Source organism: Clupea harengus, chromosome 18, assembly GCF_900700415.2.
Source record: "Clupea harengus chromosome 18, Ch_v2.0.2, whole genome shotgun sequence".
In the NCBI taxonomy this organism is placed as follows: Eukaryota; Metazoa; Chordata; class Actinopteri; order Clupeiformes; family Clupeidae; genus Clupea; species Clupea harengus.
This window is the reverse complement of record NC_045169.1, coordinates 16,737,444-16,750,606: the sequence shown is the minus strand read 5'-3', so window position 1 is coordinate 16,750,606 and position 13,163 is coordinate 16,737,444. Positions and strand designations below refer to the sequence as shown.

The window sequence follows — 13,163 nt, the reverse complement described above, 5'->3', positions numbered from 1 at the left end:
TGTGGAAGAAGGTAAGGAAGAGACATGCTCATTGCTCGTGCTTGTGACTTCCTCACTAACACTGTTGTCAAAGGAAGTAACTCCGCTCTGTTGGTATTCCCCCTGTCCTGTCTTTCCATAGAGCTGCTTTTCCCATCTGTCCTGTTCTTTGTCTTATCAGTTGTTTTTGTCTACTTGCGCAATAACAGTTGATAACAGCTTGCTTTCTGCTTTGACGTTCTACTTACGTTTTCTTTATTTTCTGACTTTTTCATCCTTGTATGCCTGTTCCTTCTGTTTTCCTTTCTACCCTGCTCTCTAAGGAGACGCACAGTATCTTCCCACTCTGTGTGCCTATATCCTCTCCTTTTAAACTCTCCTTCTCCATCTCTCTCTCTTTTTCCTATCAATTTCATTCTCAGTCTCTTTTTCAGTCCTCTTTCCTTTCTCTCTCTCTCTCATTCTCTTCTCTTTCTCTGCATCATTGCTTTCTTTCCTCTTTCTCTCTCTCTCTCTCCCTCTCTCTTTCTTCTTTCTCTCCATCATCTCTCCATGCCTCTGTGTCACACTTTCCACTCCTCTCTCTCCGTCCCCTTTGTATCTGTCTCTCTCTCTCCCTATGTCTTTCGGCACTCTATCGATTTTGCGAGCGAGGCTGTCTGAACGTCTGAGGGGGTGGTGGATCCTCAGCTCTCTCGCTAGCATCCCGATGAAGCAGAATCTAAAGAGATGAATGATGTCATTCATTACCTCAGCACTCCATTGGCCCCATGCTGGTCGTCTCTTACCGGGGGGAGCTATTATGTTGTTTGTGGAGGAACAAGAGTGGGAGCAAACAACAATATAGATGGGTTTCTGTGGGCTGGGCTCGTGGTCCCTTGTCTAAATCCGCCACTCGAAAAGGCTCCTTCCCTGGACCTGATGCAATAAAAGCTTCATTTATGAGTGCCACTTACCCCCCTCTCACTGAAGGGACCGGTGACAGCATTTCCCAAACAACATCAGATTTCACTCAGTTTTTTCCCGTTATGGGGAGCCCAACGATAAATCATCCCACTCTCGGTGCACTCTACAGGGAGAACCTCACAAGCCTCCATCCTCCATCCTCCACATCCATTTAAGGGAGGAGTTGGGTTAGTGGTGGAGATATAAAATGACCTACAATCCACCAAACAAGACACCTGTGGACGTCAAATTAGAGTAAATTGATGACGTTTCCTCCACCACTCTCAACACTTATGTATAGGAGGTCATTTTTATATTTGTTGCACCCATTAAATCTCCTCTTCCCACTTCCTTCATTGTTTCTTTTCTTCCTCTATTCCATCTTCTTCTTCCTCACCTCCCACACTTCTCCAGCTCCTCTCTTGTCTTTCTTTGTATTTCTCACGTGGTTCTTCTTCTTCTTCTTCCTCCTCCTCCTCCTCTTCTCGTCCTCCTGCAGACAAAAAGAAGCAGAGGTGCAAAGCTGACCTGGCATATGAGGTCATGGAGTCCAGGACAACGGAGAGGAGTTCGGAGGTAGGAAAAATGATGAGGCGGGAACCTCTAATCCGGTCGACGTTGCAGTGGGGAGCGTATGAAAACACGGATTTGCACTCTGTGCCATATTGATCAAACGGCTCACTGATCCCATACAAGGCTTTGGTTTTTCAGTTTAAAAGCTGAAGCCTCTTGGGTGGAAATACTCTGTGGTTCTCACATTACTTTATGTAAGATGGTGTAGAGAAATGGAGAATGGGGAGAGAGGGGGAAAGGAAGGGAGAGAGAAAGAGAGAGAGAGAGAGAGAGAGGGAAACATAATTAAGTCTTCAGAGTCAAACTTAAAAGCTTTTGTCCACAAAAGATTTAAGTGACTGGGTTGCGTGAAAAAAATTAATCTAAAATCTTTCATCCGATTCCAACCATTAAATAGCCATTTCTAAAACATAGGATAGTGTGGAGAATCCATCAACCCCTGCGTTTAAAAAGCAGTCAAAAAAATAACATGTTTTGGCACATTGACCTTTGTCAGAATGGTGTGAACCATGTCTCTCTCTCTCTCTCTCTCTCTCTCTCTCTCCCATCACCCTCTTTTTGACACGTCTCGGTCAGTTTGGACATGGCGTAAACAGAAATGTGGGAAGCTCCTAATAAACACAGCATCCTGTCTCAACTCCACAGGGCGGATGCCCGTGGGCATGAATTTAAGATGAGGGGAACTTTTCTGAACTTAAAGGCTTCGAAAAGTTGAAATATTTTTCTTACAGAGAATTTTTGACGTCAGTGGGGTTGTTGTATTGCATGAAGATAATCCTCTATCACTGGTCTCGAATCGGATTTGTGCCAAAATCACCTGCCTGTTCATTTTGAATTGTCATGTTTAACAATAGCAAAATGAAAGCATTATATATCCAACAATTTGAATAATAGCAGATTCTAATAAAAAAAATATTTTTTAATGATAAACCTGATAAACCTTTGCAAATGAAACACTTAGGAACGAGAACCAGTTGGCCAACATGGTGAATTAACTGCATTGACTGTATTGGTTTTATTATTGTTTTTTCTTTGAATTGTCAGGTAGAAGAGAAGAGCAAGTATGAGCTTATGGGCAGCTATGGACAGCAAAGAATTCCTCACATGGACCTAGAAGGTGAGCATTTCTGGTCGTGTTTACACTGACATGTTCCTTGCCGTGGAAAAATTGAAGAATGCAAAAACAAATCAGGGCCCCTTGTTGCGGACATTGTTGTTTATGAGTTGCCGTTGCCTGGAGAGATGTTGTTTTGTCTGGATGAGAGGAGGCAGAGTAAACATTGAACATGCTGGATGACCTTTCATTAAAGTTCCTCTGCTGCCCCTCTCTCTCTCTCTCTCTCTCTCTCTCTGTCTCTCTCTCTCTCTGTCTCTCTCTCTCTCTCTCTCGGTCTGTCTCTCTCTCTCTCTCTCTCTCTCTGAAGATGTGCAATGAGGTGACTTATGTCACGCTCTTGCTCTCTCTCTCTCTCTCTCTCTCTGTCTCTCTGTCTCTCTCTCTCTCTCTCTCTCTCTCTCTGAAGATGTGCGATGAGGCGACTTATGCCACGCTCTTGCTCTCTCGCTCTCTCTCTCTCTCTCTCTCTCTCTCTCTCGTGTGATAAGGTAGCGTATGCCACACACTCACTGGCTTGCTCTTTCTCTCTCATTCTCTCATTCATTCTTTCATGAATGAATTCTCTCTCTCTCTCTCTTACTCTCTCTCACTCTCTCTCTCTCTCTCACTCTTTGCGTTTGTCCCTCTCCTTATTTATTTCCTTTCTGACCTTGGTCCAACCTCCCTTTTTTTAAATGGCAGATGAGGCTTCTCCTATGCATATTCAGTACCACCCCCTACGTCTATCACACACACTCTCTCTCCTTCTCAGTCCATCACACACACGCTCTCTCCTTCTCAGTCTAGCACACACACTCTCTCTCCTTCTCAGTCCATCACACACACTTTCTCTCCCTCTTAGTCCACCACACACACACTCTCTCTCTCTCTCTCTCTCTGTTCCTCTCTTTCCTCTCCTTTTTTCCTCTGTGTCTGACCTCTCTTCACCCTCTTTCGTTCTGTGGAATAATGGCACTTGAGGCTTCTCTTATTACTCTCTACTCCGTCACTTCTCTTTCTTTCTCTCTCCCTCTCTTTTGCTCTTTCTCTCTTTCTCTCTTTCTCTGCCTCTCTCCCTTTTGCTCCGTTTGTTACTCTCTCTCTCTCTCTCTTGTTGTGTCTTCTCTACACTACACTACCATGCATCTTTTCTGGAATAAGAGAGATAAGGCCTTCCATTGCCATGCTTTGGTATTTTTGGTTGTCTGACATAAGAAAGATGTTGAGGGTATGAGTCACACAGGTGTGTGAGTGTGTGTGTGTGTGTGTGTGTGTGTGTGTGTGTGTGTGTGTGTGTGTGTGTGTGTGAGTGTGTCTGTGTATTTGTGCTCACATGCTGATGTATACAGTATGTGGCTGTGCATGTGCATTTTCCAGGAGTGTTTGTTTGTGTGCATGTGCTTGTGTGTGTGAGAGAGGTTGTCTGTGAGTGCATGTATGTGTCTGTGAGTGCAAGAGAGTGTGTGTCAGTGTGTGAATGCACATGTGTGTGTGCATGTGTGTGTGTGTGTGTGTGTGTGTGTGAGAGAGAGAGTGTTGTGTGTGTGTGTGTGTGTGTGTGTGTGTGTGTGTGTGTGTGTGTGTGTGTGTGTGTGTGCAGACACACACACATGTCAGGACACATGTGCACACAACCATATGTGTTCGGTAACTGTCCTCTCCCCTTGTTTGCGAGTCTGCAGACAGGAGACAGATGCCGTGGCCAGGGGAAGGTGAGGGTGGGGTGACCCTTCGCTGCAGAGTGCCTCTGGGAGTTAGGGAGAAACAGTAGGAGAGGCCTCTAATGTGAGGTGCCTCTGGGAGTTAGGGAGAAACAGTAGGAGAGGCCTCTAATGTGAGGTGCCTCTGGGAGTTAGGGAGAAACAGTAGGAGAGGCCTCTAATGTGTCTGCAGTCATCCACCACCACTCACCAACTCTTATCACCTTACATATGATATCGATTACTTTAAAGATTTAACCTGAAATACATGCATAATGCATTATTACATACATTCATTCATTAATACATACATACATACATACATACATACATACATTAATTCATACATACATACATACATACATACATACATACATGCAGACATACATACCTATATACATACATTTAGATAGAAGTTACATACACTTTTGCTTTTAACTGTAAGGTGTTTTGACCCTCTACAGTTTGAAGGGTGTGTGACTGAAATTCAGGCTCACGTTTATTGTATTCCTTCACTCCTAAAACGAATAACCTTCATCTGAAAGTGTTTCAACTGCAAGCTTAGCTGTAGTATTATACATTTTTAAGATTGAGTTTTTATTTATTTCGTCCTTGCCTTTCAAATGCTATTTTGACCTTACTTATTATTCTATGTATTATTATAATAACGAGTTGAAGGGTTTATGGCAGAAAATCGTTCCTTTGTGTCTGCTTTGAAATTGATAGTGAATCCTTTGGGTTAGTAGATTCCATGAGTGATATTTTTGTAGCAATTTAACTTTGTATTTGTATTTTGTGAGCCTCTCTCATTGTGTTTGCTGACAACAACTTCCTGTTTCTTTTGTGTGTCCGTGTTCGTGTCTGTTATTGTGAATGTTTGGAATTGTCAGTGTGTTTGCTGTGTTTGTGTGTGCATAACATGTCTATTATGGGATGGTGAATGTGAGTAGCTGTGTGTGAACAGCTGTGGGTGGAGGTCTAAGCTTGACTCTAGCGGTCACAGTATGTATGTTGATGTGTATCAGAGTGTTTATGTCAAAGACCCCCGACCCATGAAATCTGGACAGAGTCTTCGCACTTATTGTTTCGTTTTATTATATAACTCAGCCGAGGTTGTGTAAGAGGGTCTAAATTAGCTACACGCTAACACAGGGGAGGAGTGTGTGAGAGAGAGAGAGAGAGTACTGTTGTTATGTGAAAAGTTGATTCTGTCGCCAGAATGATCTGAGATGAGGGGACACTTGTCACTTTTTCGGTGTTGCCCACGCCCCCCCACCTCCCTCCTTCACTCTCTCCGCGCCCACACACCTGACCATGTTGTGGTCACGGCTGTCACCCCCCGACACCATTCCCGTCACTCACCTACCCAACCGGGCGCCTAGAGCCCACCAACCCCTCCCCCCCCTCCCCCCTGCCACATAGGTGGCCTCAGGCTCCTCTGGGTCGCCCCCCTCCTCCCCCCTCATCTTCTCTGCATATGGATACGGTTCTGCCTCTAACCGCAGACCAGCGCCCTGGGTCTGATGTAGTCCTTCAGAGAAAATGCAAAGTGCAGCAACTAGTCTCTCTCTCTCTCTCTCTCTCTCTCTCTCTCTCTCTCTCCCCTCTCTCTCTCTCTCTCTCTCATATTATCTCTGTCTACATATTATGCATGCGTGTGCACTCACAGACACAGACACACACACACACACACACACTCATGCACATATACTACGCTCATCTACACACACACTCATGCACATTTACTGCGCTCATCTACACACACAATTATGCACATATATGTGCTCATCTAATTTGTGGAGGAGTAAATTCGGTTGTCTCTGTTGTTTTGTTCCCTCCAAACTCTCTTGGATATTCCCTGTTTCTCTCCTCCTTAGTTTTCTGCATTTCTGGTTTGTTTTCTGCATCATTTCCTGTTTACATCCCACACTAAGGTAGCCCCAAGAGGTCATACATTAAGGCAAACATCACTGGAAAAAGCTGTTGAATATAGATAGACCTGTCTGTCTGTCTGTCTGTCTGTCTGTCTGTCTGTCTGTCTGTCTCTATGTCTGTCTGTCTCCCTATCATATTATGGTGGTTTCATTTGAAGTCCTTGTTCATCATCTTTTGTCTTCTCTTTTTCTCATCTATCCCTCCTCCAGCTTCTCTTGCTTCTCCTCCTCTCTCCATCCCTCCATCTTTCTCCACTTCTTTTTGTCCTCTGTGTCCCCTCTCTCATTCTCTGTTTCACTCTCCAACTCCACTTCTCTCTCTCTCTCTCTCTCTCTCTCTCACTCTCTCTCTTCCTGTCTGTCACTCTCTGAAGGACTATATCCCCCCTCCCCATTCTAGAGGTGTTGGCCCATTCCCAGCACCACCACCACCACCACCCCCTCCCCCCACCCCCACCCCACCCCCACCCTCAATTCCTCCATCTCCCTGCAATTGCCCATCCCCTAATGTCTCCTTAAAGGCATTAGCGCTCGCTTGGGCTCCCAGCGGTCAAGCTATGTGTGACCAGTTCCAGGGCTTTGTGACTAATCAGATGAGCAGTGTAGCATGCAGAATTAGCACTCATTATGGCTGCACTCAGATGGGCTCATCCAGGCCACACTTCCTGTTAGCTAAGGATGCTAATCATACCATGGAGGATAGTGGCGGGGATCTGCATACCTTGTTACAGGAAATATCCCTCATTAAGAAAATATCAGTCAAATTACCGTGTTTTATTTAGACTATACTGTATTATATGGCTACAGTGTTAAATGTAGACTGTAATTAAGTGCAATTAAAAGTAGTTAACTGTAATTAAGAAGAACTGTAATTAGGAGGCAACCTTAAGAAGAATGTGTAGTGCCAGGAATAGATGACAGTGAGAATATGACTTTGTGTTAATTATACCATGTTAAATGACTTTCATGTTAACTACAGTGTTAATTATGAAGCACATTCAGTACAGTACAATTAATAGAGACCATAAATACTCAAGTAGACTTTCCGTTACTCCTGTGAGTTGATGCGTGTTTTTGTTTGACTTCTGACTTCTGAAGTATACTGAGAAGGATACTGAGTCTGAATATTGATAGCTAGAAGATGTTATGGTGCATGAGACTTATACAGATTTCTGTGGTGGATAAACTTCTATGGTGGACTAACGAGTGGACTAAGAATGAGATGTAGGTTGGGGACAAGGAATAAGGGAGTTATAGGTATAATAGACCTGACCTGATCTGCCATACATCTGTTTTTTTATTAGGTTTCTTTTGAAAATATGTGTGTGATACTGTGTGTGACTTTGATGGTTCATGTAAAAAGCGGTGTGGATTGAGGGGTAGGATCGGTGGCGTTTCTGGTCGTTTAGTCAGGTTGTGAATAACACAGTCTCTATGGTGTCCTGCTTCCCAAATGCTGAGCTGAGGGCAGGATGTGAATAACACAATCTCTATGGTTTCCTGCTTCCCAAACGCTGAGCTGAAGATCCTTCTAATAGGACAGTGGTCAGGGTTACCCATCTTGTAAAGATACTGCACACCACCAACAGGATGTTTCCTGCGACCGTCTCAGTTATGCTGCCCATAAACAGTGCATCTTGCCAAGGGACACGATATTGCAGCAGATGGTGTCATCATCTTAAGTGCAGCATTACAAGGACAAAAGTTGTAATTCCTGCTTCAAGAGGATGGCAGTCTTTTGTGATGCTCCGTGTCCTCTGCATAACTGATCTGAGTCTGTTATTTTTCCCGCTCATGATAGCAGATTATGCAGGATAACATTCCATTCATTTGTGTGCTAAATTTAAAGCGCTGGCTCTTCGTTGGGCTTTTTTTTGTTATAAGTGGTTTATCACCTGCATTTATGGAGGGAAATTGATCCAAGCCTAATCTCCGTCAGCTTTTATCATCCCAGTTATCTCCTCCTGTGTTTCCAGGGGGTGTGTTCGTGTTCCCGTCGGATGTTTCCACGGTGACTGAGAGGCCTCGAGGAGTCGGAGACGGAGTGACCTATGTTAATATTCCTGTGAGCCCCACGTCCAAAAAGCAGCTCAACTACATGGAGCTGGAGCTACAAGAGACCAGTGCATCAGTCAGAGGTCAGATTCTTATAACAGACTAACAGCTGTTATTATATAAATCATAAATTACTGTAAGTTGTCTATAACATGCTTCATTCGAAACATATTTGTTTGTCTGAATGCTGGTAGCCTGCGCGTCTATAAGATACATACTTATGTCCTGTATATTAACAACCATAAATGTGTTATAGCTACTAATAACTTGGATTCTCAAAGCATACTATGTTGTAAAGGATTATAGACAGGTTATGTCATTTAAACAAATTATCAGTACCAAAGTGACACCAACTTCAAGTGGATCAACTTGAAATTGATTTTTCAATGTATGTTAAAGTACAGATAATTACTTCACTGTTATCTATATTACCCCCAGAATGGTGCATAGTCTCCCTGTGTTTTAAATAAGTCAATTCAATTCAATTCAATTGAATTTGTATATAGCGCCAAAACAATAACAATAACAACAAATACAGTGAGGACATTTGGATACTGATCAATGTGCACTCTTTTACAAATGCAGAGCTCAGGAGGTTGTTCAATTAGTTTAGTGTTTTTTTCTAAAGTTTTTGTTGTGACTCCCAAAAAGCACAAAGTGTTTTTCAGTCCTGTTCGGTTCCTGTCCTACAGCGAGCCAACAGAAATGAAAAACCTTCCAGCCTTCGCCTACATCAGATCCCAGAAGCACAGAGGACATTATCAGTGGCAGTAATTGAGTTTTTTACTCATTAGTGCGACGCACTGAAACGTGTCCAAGCCTCCTCAGCAGTAGTGCCAGTCGCGTGTGTGTTGGTGTCACGTCCGCTGAGTACGCTAGGATGAGACGGCGAGATCTTAATTGCGAGCGAAGCCAGAAGAAACAAGCGAAAAAACAAGCCAATAGCCGGGCTGCGGCGCTCCCTCACACCTGCTGTGACGGAGACGGAGGTTAATTTCCCGTGTCAACCGCGCGCGTCTGCGCCTCTCCCTCCTGGGCTACGCTACGCCACGGCTCAATGCATGCAATTGACTCACAATGCTGCGATATAGACGCCTTCCTAATGGGGTCAAGTTTACCATTGCTGTCGTTGTCGCATCTCAAACACTTGTTTGGGCTCTCCCCCCCCCCCCTGTCACGGGATTGCAAATGATATTTCTGCTCTCCTAAAGGGATAGGAGTCTTTTTTTGTTTTCTTTGTGATGATAATTAAGAGGAGGATCATACAAACAGGGGGTGGGTCCTTGGTAATTATTATGGGTGTTTGTTTTCGTCGCCTGTTTTTTAATTACAGTACAAAGGCATAGATGCCTTTGTGTTTTATTGTGCTATGTTTATTTGGCATGGATTATTCATCGTCGCTTGACCCTCTTAAACGTGAGTGCCTCACGCTTTTTTTGTTTCAGTATAGAGTGTGATAATGGCGCTTGTCGTTTATTGTTTGTTGTTTGTTGTCACATCACCAGGGAGAAGCTCCACGAAGTACGCCCAGATTGACATCACCGCCACGGAGACGGCGCACAAGGTGGGGACCCAGCATGCACTGGGGCGGGAGGAAGGGCTCCTGAAACTGGAGCAGAAGCGGAGAGGCGGGCTGCCACAGTGAGGAGGAGCAGGAGAAGTTTACCTTTGACCCCTGACATCATTGGCATGACAACAGGCTGGAAAGTGGACTGCGTTTGTGGACAAGAGAGGTGGCCATTTTTGGATGTCGTGAAAATGGAGGACTGGCTTGTTTGAAGTGATTTGGGTTTGTGAGGGGTATGGTCGACATTATAATGCTGATATACTTGGGACATTGACTGGGAAGAGAGAGTAAGATGAATGACTCAAGCCTACTTTTGTCCACTTTAAAGAACTGGTGGACTGTGGACTACACAAAGTGAGCCAACTATAGACGCCTGCCCCCTCTTAGGCTTGAGCACCCCAACAACGCCTCAACTATCTCACATCTAAACATAAACCAGAGAACCTATTTAGACCACTAAGGGATATGTGTCTTTAAGGATACAAATCGCCCACCAATTAATTTAATCTGCTGGCACTTCGCGCAGCCATCCAAAACAAAAACAAGGACACACACACACACACGCACACACACACACACACCACATCCCCATCACATTCAGTGGTGTTTAAGTGACAGCTCGTTTGTTGTCATTATGTTAGCAGCTAGACGAGGTTGTGTGGGGGTGGGGGGGTGGGGGGGGGGGGGGGGGGAGTGGTCTTGCGTCTGCAGAGGGTGTGAATATGGCCGACTGCTGCTGAGTCACCCAGGCCTGGATGCCCCGCAGCTGTAACTCCTCAGTAACTCGTCGCTGAGAGCCTTAATCTAATGCAGTATGCCTGTGATTTCATTTCGGGGCGGGAAAAAATGGCATGTTCAATTATACAGGGCATCACCTCCGATAAACCTCCCCTCTGTAGTGGTGAGGTAATTTCTGCCCCTCCAACCCTGTATTTCTATATCACTATTTGGTGTTATTTTATTATTTCACGATGGTTATGTAGACTTTATATTATGCTCTGAAACATTAAGGAGTAGACCCTGGAGTGAAGTCTTTTTAAGAGGATAATTTCTACAGGCATATACACCAGAATGAAGTATTTTTTGCCCTTGATGATGTTACACTGAAGTTATAATCCAAAAATGAGCTCCATTAACCTGTTTAAGAACATCCATAAGAATGAATTGATCATCTATCATATCCATTAATCACAATATAGTTAACATCATTGTACATTTGCCATTTAAAAGTTGAGTCTTGTAGGGTCTGTAGTGAGAGTTACAAAAGAACCTGAAGGGTATCCTAGCAATGCGTAGGTTTAACCTCTGGTGGAAATAGGATATCTGTGGTTCAGTCACTGACAGCTCTGAGAAAACAGTCATAAATAATTCAGCTCTAAATGAAAAAAAAAAACAACACTGAAATTCGGTTGACCACCCCCAACGGACACAAACACACACGCACGCATGCATGCACACACACACGCGCAGCACACACACACACACACACACACACACAGACACACACACACACACACACACACACACACACTCACTCACTCACTCACTTGTGGAAGACATAGGAAAAACCATACTCAGCTGTGTTCTAGCAGTCAGGGGTGCTTGTGCAGTCTGTATTATAGATAGCGCTATAGAATGATGAGTTCTATAGAATGGCGAACGCTATAGAATAATGAGTTCTATAGAATGATGAGTTCTATAAAATGGTGAGTGCTATAGAATAACGAGTTCTATAGAATGATGAGCGCTATAGAACGCTGAAAAACAACATGCTCCTAGTTGCTAATGCAGATGATTGCATGTGCTGTATTTTATGAAGGATCTCCAGCGGATGTCACATAGGCTTGTGCTATAATGAGTTTGCATAGTACATTTAATAGCATTATAGTGCATAACCTGGGGATTCCTGTTATCTGTAAATGTATATGGAAATAAGTGCATTGTAAGTAGGGCCTTGAGAAAATGCCATTGTTTGTCAAAACCTAGTTTCTTCCTATGAGGCTGTAAATACCTATGGATGTGTTGTGTTTCATTTGTTTGTTTGTTTTTAGATGTATAGGCTTGTCTTACTTTATCCCCCTGTAATTTATATTCAGGTACTTGTCAGGAGAAAAAGAAATCAGTATTTTTGGAAATATTAATTTTGACTATTTTGTTTCTAACAAATAGAAAACCAATAAAACAGTTTATTGTGCTTTTTATTTACCATCAGACTTTTTATAACTCAACATGCAAAGACACACAGTATTGGAATGACTGAAGGTCTTTGAGATTCTCAAGGTATAGAAGTGCTTTATGATTCTTAAGGTATAAAGTGCCTCATGTTTCCAATAAGGCACTATTTTGCCTGTAGGTGTTTAAAAATGTAACCCAAGATCTTAACACTTGATCATATCAAGGTATAAATGACAACACTGTGCGTTACCCTTGACCATCCACTCTGGCTCAAAGTATGTTTTAAAACAGCCAGAGTGGATGGTCAAGGGTAACGCACAGTGCAGGCGGAGATCTTTTCTGACGTTGGTCTTCCGAAGTCCGTAAGAAAACATTTCAGAATACACTTCAGAACATTTTCGAAAATGGGTTTCTGAATTTATTATAGAGCGACAGGGAATGGGACAGGGAATGTCTCCGACATCAACCACTGGTTTAAAGCATTATTGTCCTTATTATTGTCTCCCTTTCTCATCACTTTCTTTCAAGTGGATCAGACTTTCACATCTCACGCACACACACACACACACACACACACACACACACACACACACACACACACACACACACACACACACACAGGCTCTTACTCTCTGTCACAAGCACACACACACGTGCACACACACAATCTTCCCATCAATTCCACTGGACAGACATCTAATGCATCTGTCTACCAGGATGTCCTGATTCTCTGGCCCCCTGTGTCCAACTGTAGTTTAATGACAACATCTCTGTTTAATGTTTGCTCTCTTAATCCCTCTCCATACTCCCACTCCCACAGACTCAATTTCCTCCATTTCTCCCTTTCTCGCTCCCTCTCCCTCTTTCCCTCTCTCTTACACACACAAACACACACACACACACACACACACAAACACACACACACACACACCCACACAAACACACACCCACTCAAACACACACAAACACACACACACACACACACACACACACACACACAGACGCACAACTACACACTGGGGACAGCTTGAGCGCCGTCTTCCTTTCCACTCTAGTTGGCTGATACCCCTTAAGCCCACGGTAGAATATTACCCAGAGGCCATTTCTGCTCGGGCTCATCGGTGGAGGCAGTTGATGTG

General features: G+C 43.7%; 1 protein-coding gene across 1 annotated transcript in view; it reads left to right on the top strand.

Moving 5' to 3' along the window:
- The window catches only part of LOC105912887 (protein Dok-7), a 38,468-nt gene extending 26,421 nt beyond the window's left edge, over positions 1–12,047 (top strand). The window contains exons 9-12 of the mRNA XM_012841894.3: positions 1,424–1,500; positions 2,542–2,614; positions 8,204–8,365; positions 9,788–12,047. Coding sequence (XP_012697348.2) covers positions 1,424–1,500; positions 2,542–2,614; positions 8,204–8,365; positions 9,788–9,927 — 452 coding nt within the window. The 3' untranslated portion in view covers positions 9,928–12,047. The remainder of the gene's footprint in view (positions 1–1,423; positions 1,501–2,541; positions 2,615–8,203; positions 8,366–9,787) is intronic.
- The last annotated feature ends 1,116 nt before the right edge of the window (positions 12,048–13,163 follow it).